The 15,286-nt window shown below is 53.6% G+C and overlaps 2 protein-coding genes across 4 annotated transcripts in view; one reads left to right on the top strand and one right to left on the bottom strand.

Moving 5' to 3' along the window:
• Positions 1–2,072: 2,072 nt before the first annotated feature.
• Positions 2,073–12,920, top strand: DEGS2 (delta 4-desaturase, sphingolipid 2; the record flags this gene model as incomplete). The annotated part of the gene is made up of 3 exons (XM_080941215.1): positions 2,073–2,154; positions 10,745–11,487; positions 12,774–12,920. The coding sequence occupies 3 exons, from the start codon at positions 2,073–2,075 to the stop codon at positions 12,918–12,920; spliced, it is 972 nt and encodes a 323-aa protein (XP_080797341.1).
• Positions 12,921–14,785: 1,865 nt separating this feature from the next.
• EVL (Enah/Vasp-like) overlaps positions 14,786–15,286 on the bottom strand; it is a 125,042-nt gene continuing 124,541 nt past the window's right edge. For all 3 annotated transcript variants that reach the window (XM_080924868.1, XM_080924867.1, XM_080924869.1), the window contains one exon: positions 14,786–15,252. In XM_080924868.1, coding sequence (XP_080780994.1) covers positions 15,215–15,252 — 38 coding nt within the window. In that variant the 3' untranslated portion in view covers positions 14,786–15,214. The remainder of the gene's footprint in view (positions 15,253–15,286) is intronic.

Genomic DNA, 15,286 nt, shown 5'->3' with positions numbered 1-15,286 from the left:
GTTTACTGAAAAGAAACAACTATTTCTAGTTGACTAGCCCACACCTTTAATCCAAGGCAGGGTTAGATAGAGTCAACCACAGAAACCAGTGGATGCCGAGTGAACGCCAAGGAAAAACCATAGAGAGTCAGAGGAAGTGGGGGGGGGGACAGATAGAGAGGCACACAGGAAGTAGAAGTCAGAGACATTGAGTTTGGGGGTTTCTGGAGATGGTGAGGAGGAGAACATACTTTTGGGATGTCAGCTGAGCAGGAAGGTCTGCCGGTCGCTTTCTCTACCTCTCTGAACTACTGACCTTTCACTTAGCATCTGGCTCCTCAGACTTCTTTATAATATAAAATCAAACAATTGAGAATTTGTTTAAAAAAAAAAAATCACTCGCGATATTTGGCAAGGTGTCTAACCCTGGGATGCACTGATGACAGACTCGGTGATTTATTGCTAGTAACTCAAGGAACACCCTAGAAAAATGACAATGTGAACCAATGCTCAGCCTGCCATTGCCGTCAGGAGCTGTGACTCACGACACATGACTATGTGCTACACATGTACACATCAGCTCCTACCAGCATTACCTCAGACTGTGAGATGCATGCGTTACCGCGGTGCTTGGCCATACGATGCTTCGGCTCCTTTACGATCTTGCGAGACCATTGTTCCATGTGTGCTAAGACATGTCTCTTGGAGACACCAGGGATACACATGTATATCTGCAACACACCCCAAACTCTCTCCTTTGACAGGGTCTCTCTCTGTAGCTCCGCTGGCTCACCCTTGCAAGTCAGCCTCAGTCTCCTGAACCCAGGGCTTCCAGGTATATTGTACAGTCTCTGGATAGCTCGGTCCTCTTTGGCCTCAAAAGTTTTCTCCTCTATGAATGAGGACACTACCTGGTTGTTTTTCTCCGGGAAGGTGTTGTCTCAAGCGACGTGTGTGTGTGTGTGTGTGTGTGTGTGTGTGTGTGTGTGTGTGTGTGTTTTTAACCCCTCGACCTGGGCCTGAGGAAGTAGCAGGTGGTGCCTGGAAGTCAGAGCAGGAACCCAGACAGAGGAACCAAGATGGCTGATCACTGCTGAACTGTCATCCCTAGTGCCTACCCCACGCCAGAAACCGCTGACTAAGTCGCCCCGCCCTCCCCCCAACTCTAGCCGGGGCTGAGAGTGGTCCATGCTCCTAGGAAGAAGATTCTCCCTGTTCCAGTCGGCCTGTGGTGGCCTTTCCCCCACAGGCAGAAAGGGCCATAGAGAGGCCAGGCTCTAAGCCTCTGAAAAACCAGAAGCAGGGAGAGAGCAGATGAGACCTCTACTGTCACCTCCACAGACCCAAGTCCTCTCCTGAGGAATGTCCGAGGCTCCTTCTCATCTGCTGATCCTCTAACCATCCTTCCTTTTCTCTGGCTGTAGAACAAGGTCCAGTGCAGAGGCTGCTCCAAGACCAATCTGCGCCATGGCACCGATCACCCTGAATCATTTCTATACCTCCTGCCCTCAGTGACTCTTCCGCACCTTTGTCTTTATGTCCCTCTGCCGAGAGTGCCTGAAAGGGACACGCAGGGGAAGACATTGCTGGGGCCTGCCTGTCCCAAGCTCCATATATCCCTCTTCCCAGCATCTCGTCCCCCTAACCCTAACCCCCAACATTCCCACTTACTCTTCTGTGGTGACCCGGACTCCAGGGTCAGAAAACCCAGACACCCAAGAGTCTAGAGCACAGCGTGAACTGTGCGCCACGGTGAGGCAAGCCAGGCGCGGAGACAGGTGTGCACCTGAGCGCACCGCCTCCAAGTTGCAGCGGGCGTTGCCACACCGCCAGGAACCCAAGGATCCTGTGGGTCTCTTGCGGCCCCTGCAGGGCTGCCAGGGCGAGGGCGTGTCCGTATTTCCCAACCCAGGCCACTTGGGTTCCAGGGGACCACCGCGACCCGCCCCCAGGGCCGCCCACTAGGCGCCTTAGCCTCAGCCCCGCCCCTCGCCCCCGCCCGGGTCCCAGTTCCCCGCCCGCGACACCTGGGTATCCTGCGACAGGTGAACGCTGCGCAGCAGAGAGCTCTCTAGGGCTCCAACGTCCCCACCATGGGTAACAGCGCGGCCCGCAGCGACTTCCAGTGGGTCTACACCGACCAGCCGCACACCCAGAGGCGCAATGAGATGCTCGGTGAGCGCGCCGGCCACAATGGGGTGAATAGGATATGGGGGGGCAGTGCGCGCGGGGGTCAGAGGTGGGTGGTGGTGGGCTAGTGCGCGCCGCGGGTTCTTCGCCTGCAGCTAGTAGGCGCCTGCTGTATGTAGACCCTCTTGCTTCGGAGCCAAGCCAACTCACAGCAAATACGCGCGCTAAGGCTACACCTGGTCAGGAAGCAGGGGACGCCTTTTTCCTTGGGGAAGCGGGAGACCCCGAAGATCCCATTGGAGGATCGTGGCTTTTTTGAAGTGGATCTCTCCGAGGTCCCAGGGCGGGCGCTCTCATGCGGATACCCCGCTGCGCGCTGGAGTCTTCCTCAGATGTCTCCAAACCTCTGTGCCTGGTCGCCTCTCACAACGCCTTCTCTCTCCCCATCACTTTGGCGCCGGAGCATCTGTAAACTCTTGTGTTTCACCAGATCGGTGATGCTGTTTCCCGGGGGTTTAACTCGAATAAGTTTAACTCGCATTTATTCGATGGCCAGCTTCCGTTTTCTTCGCTGGTGGTGTCTGGATTGGTCTCCTGGCTCCTGGTTGTCTTTGGCCAGGTCTTGAACCGACAGGTCTTTTTCTTGGGGTTTTCATGTTTGCCATCTTCCTCTAAACTGTGCAAGCTTTCCTCTGACTTCCCTCTACATCTCAGGGTGCATCTGGGCTGCTGCTGTCGCTGCTTCCGTGTATGTTCTGGGAACTGCCCTGTGCGTTTGTTTTTGTGGTTGTCTCCCACATGTCTGGGTTAGCCATCCTCTCTACTCTTGTGAACTTATCAGGCACAACAAAAGGGACCTTGGTTCCCCTTCCTTTGCCACAGGAGTAGACCAGGTGCCTTGGCTAAAATGCCCGAGGATGCAAAGAGGCAGGAGCAGTAGCCTCCCCAGCTTCCCTTCCTGAATTCTCTGGGTACCTGACGTTAGGTAGAGAAGACCTCTGGACAGGGACAGGTGCTCATGGGATTCAGACAGACCACACCTGCGCAAGCACACACACACACACACACACACACACACACACACACACACACACACACGGTTCTGCGGTTCTGTAAACCTACCTGGTAAGGGGGGTGAGAGGTTGGAACCTGGTAAGGCCTCTAGACTCTAAGGTAATTAAGAGGTTCCTGTCCCCTAGCTGCACAAGTGGGCTTCAAATTTGTGGTCCTCTGTTCTCTGCCTCCCTCGTTCTGAGGTTAAAGATGTGCACTGCAGAGCCAGTTCTCTCTAGCTCCTGTTGGCTATAGATGAGCTTGGTATCTGGATCCTTCTGCCTCCCAACCCCATTCCCACACACTATGTGGTGTCAGGGAATCAACCCTGGGCTTTGCACCCACTAAGCAACATTTGGCCAGTGGAGCCACACCCCAGGCTCAAATGTCTCCTTGAGCCTTAGAACACATCCAGACTTCCTAGATCAGTGTGGGAAAGGGGGCAAGGAGTTGAGGAAGATGCTCTGGTCCGGGCACAGCAGAAGAGCTGTCATCTCCAGGGAACTCCATTCATGCCCCTGCTGTAGGGCCTCTGGCTTCCTGATAACCTGTCTGGTTAGTACTGGTGACTCCTGATGTGTGTTCTTTCACCTGCTTGAGCTCTGGTCTTTCCTGCTTCTCCAGGTATGTCTCAGTGCCCCCTCCTCCAGAAAGCCCCCACCCCACTGACTGCTCTGATGACCCTGGCCAAGTGGGTGGTCACCCTGGGCTCCACTGCCCAAGCTCTGCCCTCTGTGGCAGAAATTCCATGGCTGAGAGAAAAGCTGTTCCGATAGCCAGGATGAATCATGTCCATATGAGGAAGTTGCAGCTTGGGCAAGAGGAAAAGCCATCAGAGAACCTTCCTTACAGAGTTGCTGTTCAGACTTGGGAGGTGATGTGTGAAGCATTCTGGCCAGGATCCCCACAACATTCACAGTAGCTACTGATGTCAGCCTCCTGCAAACAGGGCTGGACTCGCTGAGAAAGGAGACAAGATTCCATACTGCGCCTTATTCTGCAGCTTGGGGGAAATCTAGAACATTGTTGTTCTTTCTCTTTCCAGAGGAGAAGCCATTTGCCCTGTGTTGGAAAGCCAAGAGGCCTCTGAGGCCTGGGTTGCTTGGGTGTGGATGTAGGGACCACTGCTGACTGATGGTTACATCAGGCACTGCAACAACCTGTGTTCAGTTACTGAATCTCCTGATCAGGTCTCAGGAAGTCATTGCTAAGAGCTGGCCCCAGTGTTCTGTGATAAGTCCGAAGTCCACCTCCTGTTGTCACTAAGGCGAGGACATGCTCTTCTAGTACAGTGTCCTAAGAAAATAGGGTCCCATGGCAGCATCTAAGAATGTGCCTTCTGGGCCAGGGCAGCCAGGAAGCTGATCCATTGCACACCAGGCCCAGGAACACAGACTTGGGTTTGTTTCTTTGAAGATAAATAGCTTTGTAATTTTGTTTGCTTTAAAAAAAAATGAAAGCAAGGTACACACACACACACACACACACACACACACACACACACACACACACACGGGAAACCAGGAAATAAAAAGTCAGCTATTGGATTGTTTGCTTAGGAAAAGCCAGGCTATAACACTCTGTGACAATGGCCTTTGGGAGATCAGAAAATCCAAATGCTGCCACAGAGTCTAGGGTACAGAGGGAGCTTCGAGGAGAAGAGGGAAAGGCGAGGCTCTGACTGCCCCCCCCCCACTCCAGGGTAGCTGGCAGGAAGCCTGCCTCTTGCTGGAATCCCTAGGGGTCTGCTTGTGCCTATGACCTCCTCTGCCAGGCCCAGCTTTGTGGCTGCATCCACTGCTATGGTCTCCCTGGTAGCCTCGTGTTTTATGTCCCAGGGATGTCCTTTGCTCTTCTTTACACCCTCAATTGCTGGGATCCAGCCTTGTCTCTGGCCTATTAGGGGCACCTGGACGCCGGCTCTCTAAACTCTTCTCTGCATCTGCTTTCTCCGCAATCTGGGAGGCCCAGGCAGCTTCCTGGCCTTTGTAAGCATTGTTCCAGGCTGAACTGATTATTTACTTTTTTGGTTCTAGGGATGGAAACCAGGACCTGGCACCTGCTAGGCCGACACCATGACCCTCCCACACCCAGCTAGATAGTTTTAACCTTTTCATTAACTGTCCCTGTGTGTGTATTCCTTAGCGTCTTAGCTTCAATTTCTTCGCCCAGAAACATTCTGGCAACACACACACACACACATACACAAGTGTGTACACAAATGCACACTCATGCCTGCACGAATACATCTGTACATGTGCACACTGGTATATGGCAAATGTGAGATCACCGGCTCTCTGGAAAGCCCTGAGTTGTGGCATTTGCTGATTTGGGGCACCGTTTCCGTCACCATTCCTGGGTGCAGCCCTGCAGGAAAGCTAGGGAAGTTTCCCACCCTGGTTCCTGTGCCCAGGAGTCCTGGGCACCGGCTCTACCCTCCCCTGTCACCTCCCTCTCCCCTGCTCTTCTTTAGAGTGCCACACCCTCAACCTTTGTCCCCAGGAGGAATTCTGTACTCAGTGCTGGGGAGAGCTCAATTGTGTCTGGTGCCCAGTACCTCTGGAGATTGAGAGAAACCAGAAGCAGTGGACCCTCCAAACACCTCTGCCATCCTTAGCCAGAGGCAGCTAAAAGTCGAGGGAGCACTCTGATCTATGTCTGAGGGAACACCGTTTAAGGGCACTGATCTCACCATAGGGGCTCCATCTTGTGACATAATCACCGGAAACCCCACTTCCTAACCCATCATGTGGGGATCTGAGTTTGGGCTGCCTGGGTTCTGCGAAACCTTGTTAGCACGGGACACTGCACTTCTTTCATTTTGAACAGCTGTATGGTGGTATTCTAATACACCATGCACACCCCACCTTTTAAGGCCACACTCCAATGCTCTGTAATCTGTACTGTGACCAGATTTAAGAATACTCCCATCACCCCAAACACCTTTTAGGGCATGAGGCCATTCCCACCCCCATCTATCCTGGCATCTTCAGTGGGTACGTTTCAGTTTAAGTGTTCAGCACACCGTTTGGCCCTCTCACAACGCCTTAGCCAGGACACACTATGTGCCCTGTGTGAGCCTCACATGTCTGCCCCTAATTCTAAGAGGGACCCATCCCCCCTCTCATCAGCTGGAGATCCTCAGAGACCTCCTCCGTCCACCACCAGGATAAAAAGCAAGTGTAACAGCGGCAGGTCAGGAGGCAGTTAGGAGATGCAGGAGGCCCTTTGGACCACTGGTTTTTGTTTGTTTGTTTTGTGCTGGATTTCCCAAGGGCTTCCCACATGCTGGGTCAGGGCCAGGCTTGCCCGTGGCTCAGAATTGGACTGGGAAAGACGAAAGCAGCAGGAAACATTCTCAAGTCTGTTGCGGAGCTGGGAGGAAGCGGTCTAGAAAGGCTTTGGGTGCCTGAATCAGGACAGGCAGCTCTGAGGTCGCACCTCCCTCTGTGGAGGGGAAGGGTTGGTGGGGTGGTGCTCATCTGAGCACTTTGGTCTATGGCGTCTGGGTGGCAGTGTCATCACTAGGCAGTTTGGTGGAGGGAGCTAGGCAGGCTTGACCCAGGAGGCAAACTTACCCTGTAGACTGGACTTGCGTATTAATTAGCCTCCCTGGGAAAGAGGTAGAGAATCCTGTCCTGGATGGGGTCGGTCCAGGCTGGGAGGGGCAGGGCATGGAGGTTCCAGAGTGGACCTCACTGCAGACCAAAGAGAGGGAGGGGCTCTCCGCCTCCTTGTGACAAGAAGTGAGGAACGGCAGGGTGGCCTGCAGCTGGCAGTTCTTCTCTGGTGCTCTCTTGCTCAGCTCTTGACTCTGTGTCCCTGATGTTGACAAATGAGTTGACAAATGAGTTGACAAATCAGGAGAATTTCTGGGAAAAAAAAGCAAAAAAGAAAGCCAAGACTCCTCAGAGGTACAGGTTGAGAGTGTCTTGTGGGTGGAGTCCTCACCTTAGGCTGCGGGTCCTTAAGAACAAATGCATACGTAATAATATAAATGGCAAATCTTGGGCAGTCAGGCTTCCTCAGATCCAGTGGTCACATACATGTCCTCAAGGAAGATGCCATCTGCATGGTGTTCCTAGCTCTGTGGGCGGTCAGGGAAGGCACATCAGAAGCGGAGCCGTGAGAAAGCAGCCTGAAGGAGAGGAACCACCTTGAGCCTGAGGCTGCTTGGCTGCAGACTACTCTAGGTGGCTATCCAGGCTGGGCAGATTGTCTAGCAGAGGCCGGGACTCTTGAGGCATACATAGAGCATCCAGGATGGAGGCTGGCTACTGCCCACGTCCATTGAGAGAAGACTTAAGTGTTGTGCCCATTGTGCAAAGGGTTTAACAATAGAGTGGTGTGCAAGAAGCAGTTGGTGGATCAGGATGGGCTGGGGAGGAGATGTATTGTCTTTCCTCCCATGTAGTGCATTTCTCCTCTATGGGAGGCCCAGTGGAGGGACCTGGGGTTAGGAAGGGCACAGTTGAGTCTTTGGGATAGGAAAGTGGTCTGGGCAGAGGAGAGGGAAGGGTCATTAAGCAAGCATTCCCCAGTCTGAACACCTCCACCCAAGGTCACTGCTGCTAGGTTGTGTTTTCAGGTGTGTAGCACATGTGCTGGCCTATATCTAAGTGGATCCTGGCCTCTGCTGCCCTGAAGTCTACCTGGTTGGGGCTCACTCGACACAGGTGTGGCTAGACCTGCCCTCTTGTGCGGATGTTTGGCTCCCTTCCAAGGGGAAGCCTCATGGAAGCCTTAAGCTGAGCTAGTGGGTTCCTGGGCCGGAGAGGAAGAGGCTAGCTGCCACCTGAGGGAGGATGTCTGGGTGCGGCAGGTACGCAGAGGCCACCACAGGGGACTGGGAAGCTGCTGGCATGCACAGACTCAGACACTTTGCATGTGATTTTCCTGGTGGGGACAGAGCCTTCCTGCATATGTCCTCATCCTCCCTGTCATGAAGACATGCCACCTTCCCCCATGGTCCTGTGTTCCCCATGTGCGGCACCCCTTTTCCTGCAACACCGAGGCACTCCCTGGTGGTGTCCTGATCCCCAACCCCACTTCTCCAAGTAGCAGCAGGCACACCAGACCCTGGAGTGGAAGGCCAGAGTGTGGTTCACATATCCGTGTGTCCTGTGTGCCCAGTGCTGTGCCCTTGCTGAATCCAGTGGGATGATGCCGGGGGGTGTGCCCTGCTGGCTTGTCTGCCATGCCAGGAATGGTGATTCAACAGGGTCCTAGGAGGCCATGTTGAGTTTGGCTGGCCTCTGTCCCAAGGCTGGGAGGAGGAGGCCCAGAATGGAGTCACCAGTTGTGGGTGTGTGCCCTTTACAGTATTCTTTGCCCTGGACCTTAGTATTTCGGCCCCACCTTACTGGGCAGAAACCTTCGCCAGCAGAGCAGCAATCCCTCTGAAAGCCCACAGGGGAGCAGATTCCCTGGTCTCTCCTGGCTTCTGGACTTACCTACCTTCTTCCTCTGTGTCCCAAGACAAGTGGCCTCACCCCTCATGCCCCATTCGGTCCTGTGGCTCCCAGCTTTGCTCTTGCAAGCCTGGGGAGCCTTGTGATGACTTTGATGATGCGTGCATCTCTTCTTCTTGACCTTTCACCTAAGGTGGTCACAGGCTGTGGGGTTAGCATGTGAGCATCTTTGGGGTTGCATTTTTCTGCTCATGATTGGTGTTAAATGTTCCTCTCCATTTGAAAACAGGCAACACAGTCAGCCTGGGGGCAGCTTGGTTTCCTAGAGCCTAGGCTCTTTAGACACCCGAGGGCCATTAAGTAACTGTGGGCAAAGCTGAAAGGGAAACGTGATTTATGCCCTTGATCACCAACCTTTCTCATCAGCAGCCTCTGCAAGCAGACCCTGGCAGCCTGCCTCAGCTTGGCCCTGAAATCTCCTAGGCAGCTAACAAGGCCTGCTCTCAGGATCCTGTCCATTGCTCAGATGAACTGTTTGGGAGCTAGAGGTTTTTGTATGCTTGTTTTGATTTTTGAGACAGGGTTTCCCTGTATAGCCCTGGCTGTCCTGGAACTCACTCTGTAGACCAGGCTGGCCCGGAACTCACAGAGATCCACCTGCCTCTGCCTACCAACTGTTGGGTTTAAAGGAGTGTGCCACCTCTGCTTGGCCAGATTTCTTTTTCTTGTGATAAAACATATATAAAAATTACCTATTTGCTTGCTTGCTTGTGTGCTTGCCTGCCTATCTATCTATCTATCTATCTATCCATCCATCCACGTATTTATGTATTTATTTATTTATTTACACACATACACACTCCCATGCAGACCAGGCTGCGTCAAACTCACTATGTAACTGAGTAATACCTTGGACCTCTGATCCTTCCACCTCCACCATGTGCCGGGATTACAGGTGTGTTCAGCACACTCTGTGCCGGGATTACAGGTGTGTTCAGCACACTCTGTGCATGCAGCTTTGGAGATTAATTCAAAGCTATGTGCACACTAGGCAACTGGATTGCTCCCTTACTGTAGGCGTGCAGGCTGGACGCTAGTCATGGCCAAATATTAGACAGCCACTATCATTTTTCACATGGCCCTGCCAGTTCCACTGAAGACCACAGTCCTTGCTATGGTCCTGGGAGATATCTACAGGCCATTCTTGGGCAAGGCAAGTCGAGGCCACTGTCTGCTCACAGGGTGGTGGAGCGGCTGAGCACTGGTACCGTTTAACTGAGGTACCTCAGGATAGGTTCCTGTCAGGCTGGCTTTCCCATCTGCAGGACAGCGAGGACCCCATCTCTGGGATGTCTGTTCTTGTCCAGGGAGCCAGGGGCCAGAGCAGACCTGGCTCCATCTGGTCTACCCATCTCAGAATGTATCTACCAGTCATTCCGGGTTTCTAATCGCCTTCTGTTCATGATGCTCTCTGACTGGTCCTCCTGTAGGAGAACCCCAGTGGTCTCTAGAAGGCACAGCTACCTTACCCCACCCTTTAGGATTCAGGTACCAAAATCTAAACATGTTACGATTCTATTTTTCTCTCTTGGTCCCTCCTGGCATGGCTAACTTCCACATGTGCTGTTTGTTCCTTTTCTAGAACATACTACACCAGGATGGACCCTTGCTGCTGTGATACTCTGTTAGCTTCTATGTGCTGCTTGTTTGCTTTTGGGGGCCTGCCTCCCAAGCCATGCCTGTCTTCCCCAAGTGCCTGAGAAGTTTGGGAGTGACCAATCCACATCATCCCTCTCTGGCCATGACCAAGCTCCCAGTCGAACATGATGTGGGTGTGTTTATAGGAACACTGGGGGGTCACGAGACTTGTGGCGCTACAGTTACTTTGGTTCTCAACATATTATCTTCACGCGACCTGCACTTTATTTCAGCTGGTGGCAAATTCTCCCAAGCCTGGGAAGTCTCCCTAGCCTTGTCCGGAAGGTGATGAGGCAGGGCCTTTGCACTGCAACTCTTCCCGGACACAAATTCCAGTGATGTCGTGCCTTTTCAAGACCCATGAGGGTGAGGGATGGGCTGCTTTCAGGGACTGCTGGGGCCTGAAGGGAGTTGTCAGGACAATGAGGGTTCTATAAACGCTGAATCTCTCATCATTCTTGTCTTTCCTGTAGCCAAGTACCCAGCCATCAAGACCCTGATGCGGCCAGACCCCCACATCAAGTGGACCGTGTTGGGAATGGTGCTGCTGCAGGTGCTGGCTTGCTGGCTAGTGCGGGGGCTCTCTTGGCGATGGCTGCTGTTTTGGGCCTATGCCTTCGGTGGCTGCATCAACCACTCGCTGACACTGGCCATCCACGACATCTCACACAATACTGCCTTTGGCACAAGTTGTGTCTCCCGCAACCGCTGGTTTGCCATCTTTGCTAACCTGCCCATCGGCCTACCTTATGCCACATCCTTCAAAAAGTACCACGTGGACCACCATCGTTACCTGGGTGGAGACGGGCTGGATGTGGATATTCCCACGAACTTCGAGGGCTGGTTCTTCTGCACACCGGCCCGCAAGCTGCTCTGGCTGGTGCTTCAGCCCTTCTTCTACTCACTAAGGCCACTCTATGTGAACCCCAAGGCAGTGACACGTATGGAGATCCTCAATGCCCTGGTTCAGCTGGCGTTTGATGTCACCATCTTTGCCCTCTGGGGGATCAAAGCCATAGTGTACCTTCTAGCCAGCTCCCTCCTGGGCCTGGGCCTGCACCCTATCTCTGGCCACTTTGTGGCTGAGCATTATATGTTCATGAAGGGCCACGAGACATACTCCTATTATGGACCCCTCAACTGGATCACCTTCAATGTGGGCTACCACATGGAGCACCACGACTTCCCCAGCATCCCTGGCTGCTACCTGCCACTGGTACGTGCTCAGCCTGTGCTGAGCTGGCATGGGAGGAATGGGGAATGATGGGAAGGGCTCTGGCTGTTCCCTGGCTGCCTTTTCCTTTGTGTGCTGGTGAGGGGATGGTCACGTACTTTTGGCTCCAGGGCAGCAGGAAAGGCTATAGACCACACAAGCCAGTACCTAGAGATGGAGGAGGCAGATCCAGAGAAGGCAGAGTTTTCCAATGGTGCAGGTTAGCAGCTTATGTTAGTATGATACTGGAACCCTGCTGATAAGCTCTGGTGTGTCCCTGCTCAAGTGTTTGTCCCTTTCTCTATCAGTGGACACTCTGGGACGTACCCTGCTCCTTATCTCCTGCCTGTTGGTGCTCATTTCTTACCAAAGCCTTGTGACAGTAGGGGCGTACTGTGCCTGACCTGGAGCTGGCCAGGCAGCACAAGGTGTGGATCTTGTCCTTGCAGCCTCTGGGGACTGGCTGTAGCGACAGGGAGGGTAAGCTAATAAGAAAGGCAGAGAGGCTGAGCTGGAGAGGGTTGAGGCTGAGACAGAGGAGGTCTTGAATGATAGGTGTGGAGGGGCAGCAGTGGCGGGGGGGGGGGAGGTTCCTGTCCTAAGTTTTTCTGGTATGCCCGTGTGTGTGCGTGTGCATGTGTGTGCCCCTGTGTGTGCGTGTGTGTGCTTGTCCAGTTTGCATACATTGATGGGATGCCTTTGGATTGTCCCAGTGATGTGTTCATGCAGCCTATGAAACTGTTCCTCCCTCCACATCACACTCAAATATACATTTGACCTGAGGGTAAAGGTTAAGAGGAGACAGCACATCTCAGAGGCCACGCTAGTCTCCACTAGTGCCACCTCTGACAGGAGTAGCCTTCGTGGAGCTCGTGCTGTGGGCGGGAGAGAAGGCCTGCTGGGCCCATTTTAGATACAGCAGTGGCTTCCCTGGGAAGGTGGGAAGGCAATCTCCACGGTACTTCGGGGGTTTGGCTATAGGTGCTGTGACTGCAGCGCTCTTTGCAGGAGGAGGTAGACGTGGCGAATCAGGTCAGGGTAAAGGTTTGGGATGGAGAAGTGTGATCGGCGAGGAAACAGTGGATGCTGAACCTCGGAGGCTGGCAGAACACAGGATGCTGGGGTGAGGGCTAAGGGTATGACCCAAGTCCTGCAGGGGGTAAGTCTCAGAACTCTGCAGGATCATAGTGGCCCGTGTGTGTGTGTGTGTGTGTGTGTGTGTGTGTGTGTGTGTGTGCTTATGCTTGAACCAGCCAAGGTGCAGTCTTGACCCCAGCCCCTTCCCACAGGTACGGAAGATTGCACCCGAATACTATGACCACCTGCCGCAGCACCACTCCTGGGTGAAAGTGCTCTGGGACTTCGTATTTGAGGACTCTCTGGGGCCCTACTCCAGGGTTAAGCGCAAGTGTAAGCTGGCGAAGGACCAACTGTGAGCCCTGCCAGCCTGTAGTCCTGATCGAGCAGCCACATACCTCCTGCCCTTGTGGCCAGGGCCACCTCAGCTCCTGCATTCCATCTAAGCTTCTGGCTCTGTTGGGTCCAGCAAGTAGATACAGGTTGGAGTAACCAGGTTTACCTGATCTTTCTGGGTCTTAGCTATGACTAAGCAGGACAATGAGCAGGCTGTCCCACGGAGCTGGCTTCTTTTTTCCTATGCCCCAGATTAAATCTTGTATGTCTTTATAGTCTATGTGTTGTCCTTCTTTTGGGCATAAAGGAGTGTTGGCCTGAACCTGGGCTCCCAGAGAACGAGGGAGGTCTGAATCCAAATAGGTGCAGTCCAGCACCTGTGTAGCTCCTTTCGGCAAGCCCTATGCCCAAGTCTTACTCCCTCAGGCTCTAGAAGGCCTGAGGCACCCACCACGATGGAGGAACCTCTAGGTAATAGGCTGCAGAAGGTTCCCCCCTCCAGACCACGGAACAGTTCCACTTTAGGCCCTCTGACCTGTGAAACCCTGAACTTGGCTAGGGTCAGGCTGGCAGCATGGGAGCCACATCCCTGGACATGGATGCAAGCAGTGGTTATATCCCCAGACAGGGTCGGTTCAGGCTGGCAGCACTGGCTTCATATGTCTGGACAGAGTCAGGGTTCATTTCTCCCCATCCTACATGGAACTGGCTCCCAAGTCAGGTGACTGGCTGGGTAGTGTCTGTGTGAGTCGGGGGTGGGGCACCAATGCTGATGTGATGGCTTAGCTGTGATTAAAGAGGCAGCCTTGGTGAGTGGCCTGGTCCTAAGGGGCTGGGCCATAGTGGGTCCTGATGTCCACAACAGGCAGCAGCAGTGTGCTGGGTGAGGGTGCCTTGGCGGAGAGACACAAGCTGTAACACACAGCCTTACAGCTCCCATCATAGTCTGAGCTTGAGGCGGTAAGCTTGACCAAGGACAGCACCACAAAGGTGGCCAGGGAGGGAGGGTATGCTACTGCCATTGCCTCATGCCTGGGAGTGGCCCCTGCGGTTTCAGAGACAGGTGTCCCTGAATAGTGACTGTTAACATGACTTAAAAGACCTGGTCTAGGAGGACTTTGAGCCAGGGCAGGTGGCCCCGCCCTGTGCACACAGGGTAATAATACAGGGACTGAGGGGAAACCCAGGGAGTCCAGCTACCACCCCACTCTCCTGGATGTGCCTCAACTCACCTGGGCCCACCAGCCTACTTCCTACAGACAGTGCTGTGGGCTGTGTTGAGACCTCCCCTCAGGAATGTGGAGTGTGCTGCCTTGGCAGGCCTCCTAAAGTGCTGTTTCTTCTTTCACACTCCCAGCCTTTAGGGGATTGGACCCAGTGAGATGATGTGCTGTGGACCTCACCCATCCTCTCCCATTCTGCTCTACAGCTGTGGTAGCTGGTCTCCTGGCCATACTGACATGGCCCTTGACACCAAAGCCAGAGGCTCCCTGTAGTCACAGTGGAGACGATGTGCTAGGACCCTCCCTAGGTGGCCTGGGATTATTTCTGGCAATGTCACAGGAATCAGGAGTCTTTGTGGTGAAAGCCTCCTGCTACCTCACTGAGCCCCAGGCCCACTTCTGGCACCTGACACATTGAACATGGAGTCCCTCTGCATCTGGGGGCTATGTGCAGGACCTGAGGCTCAGCTCCGCCAGTAGGAAGTGCCTGGTAACCTGTCCACCCTCCTGGGGATGTTGTGATGAACCCAGCTTTCTGAGCTCTACACTTTATCCTGTTATTCCTGCATGCTGTGGCCTGAGCATTCCCTATAAAGGACTTTTCACCAGGGCAGTCAAGAGCCAGCGCATGAAAGAGAGCCAGAGCCTGAGTGTGGACAGTGAACAGTTTATTCTCGTGTGGACATAGCACGCACTGCGTGGACAGTGGGACACAGTGGCTGCGGGAGCTGTGCTGCGTTCTCACAGCTCTGTGGCACAGAACGTCACGCCACACCCAGCTGCCCCCTGCCAGCTGAGGCGCCAACAGTGTCACCTAGGAGAAAACTTGGAAGCCATCTAATAAAGCAGGTGATCTGGGGGTGTTCTCTATAAACCAAAGGAATGTACACTTAAATAAGCAAATATAAAATACAAAAAAAAGAATAGGCCCAGTGTTCTGTGTCAGATACACTAAAAAATCCAGGAGTTGAAGTTTGTTTCCTCATTTTAATATTGTATCACAGGTTGAGACTTAAGTATATCCCAGCTTCTGCAGGCTCGATGTTCGCTGGGGCCAGCACGGCTCCTCGAAATCCTCCGGGGCTGTTGCCATCTTACGTGGTGCTGATCCCACTTAGCTCCTGCCTGATGGCTGAGGGCAGGACAGGAGAGCAGGACTCAGTGCC

The sequence above is a fragment of the Micromys minutus genome (genome assembly GCF_963924665.1).
Source record: "Micromys minutus genome assembly, chromosome: 1".
Classification (NCBI taxonomy): domain Eukaryota; kingdom Metazoa; phylum Chordata; class Mammalia; order Rodentia; family Muridae; genus Micromys; species Micromys minutus.
This window is presented reverse-complemented; position numbering and strand designations above follow the sequence as displayed.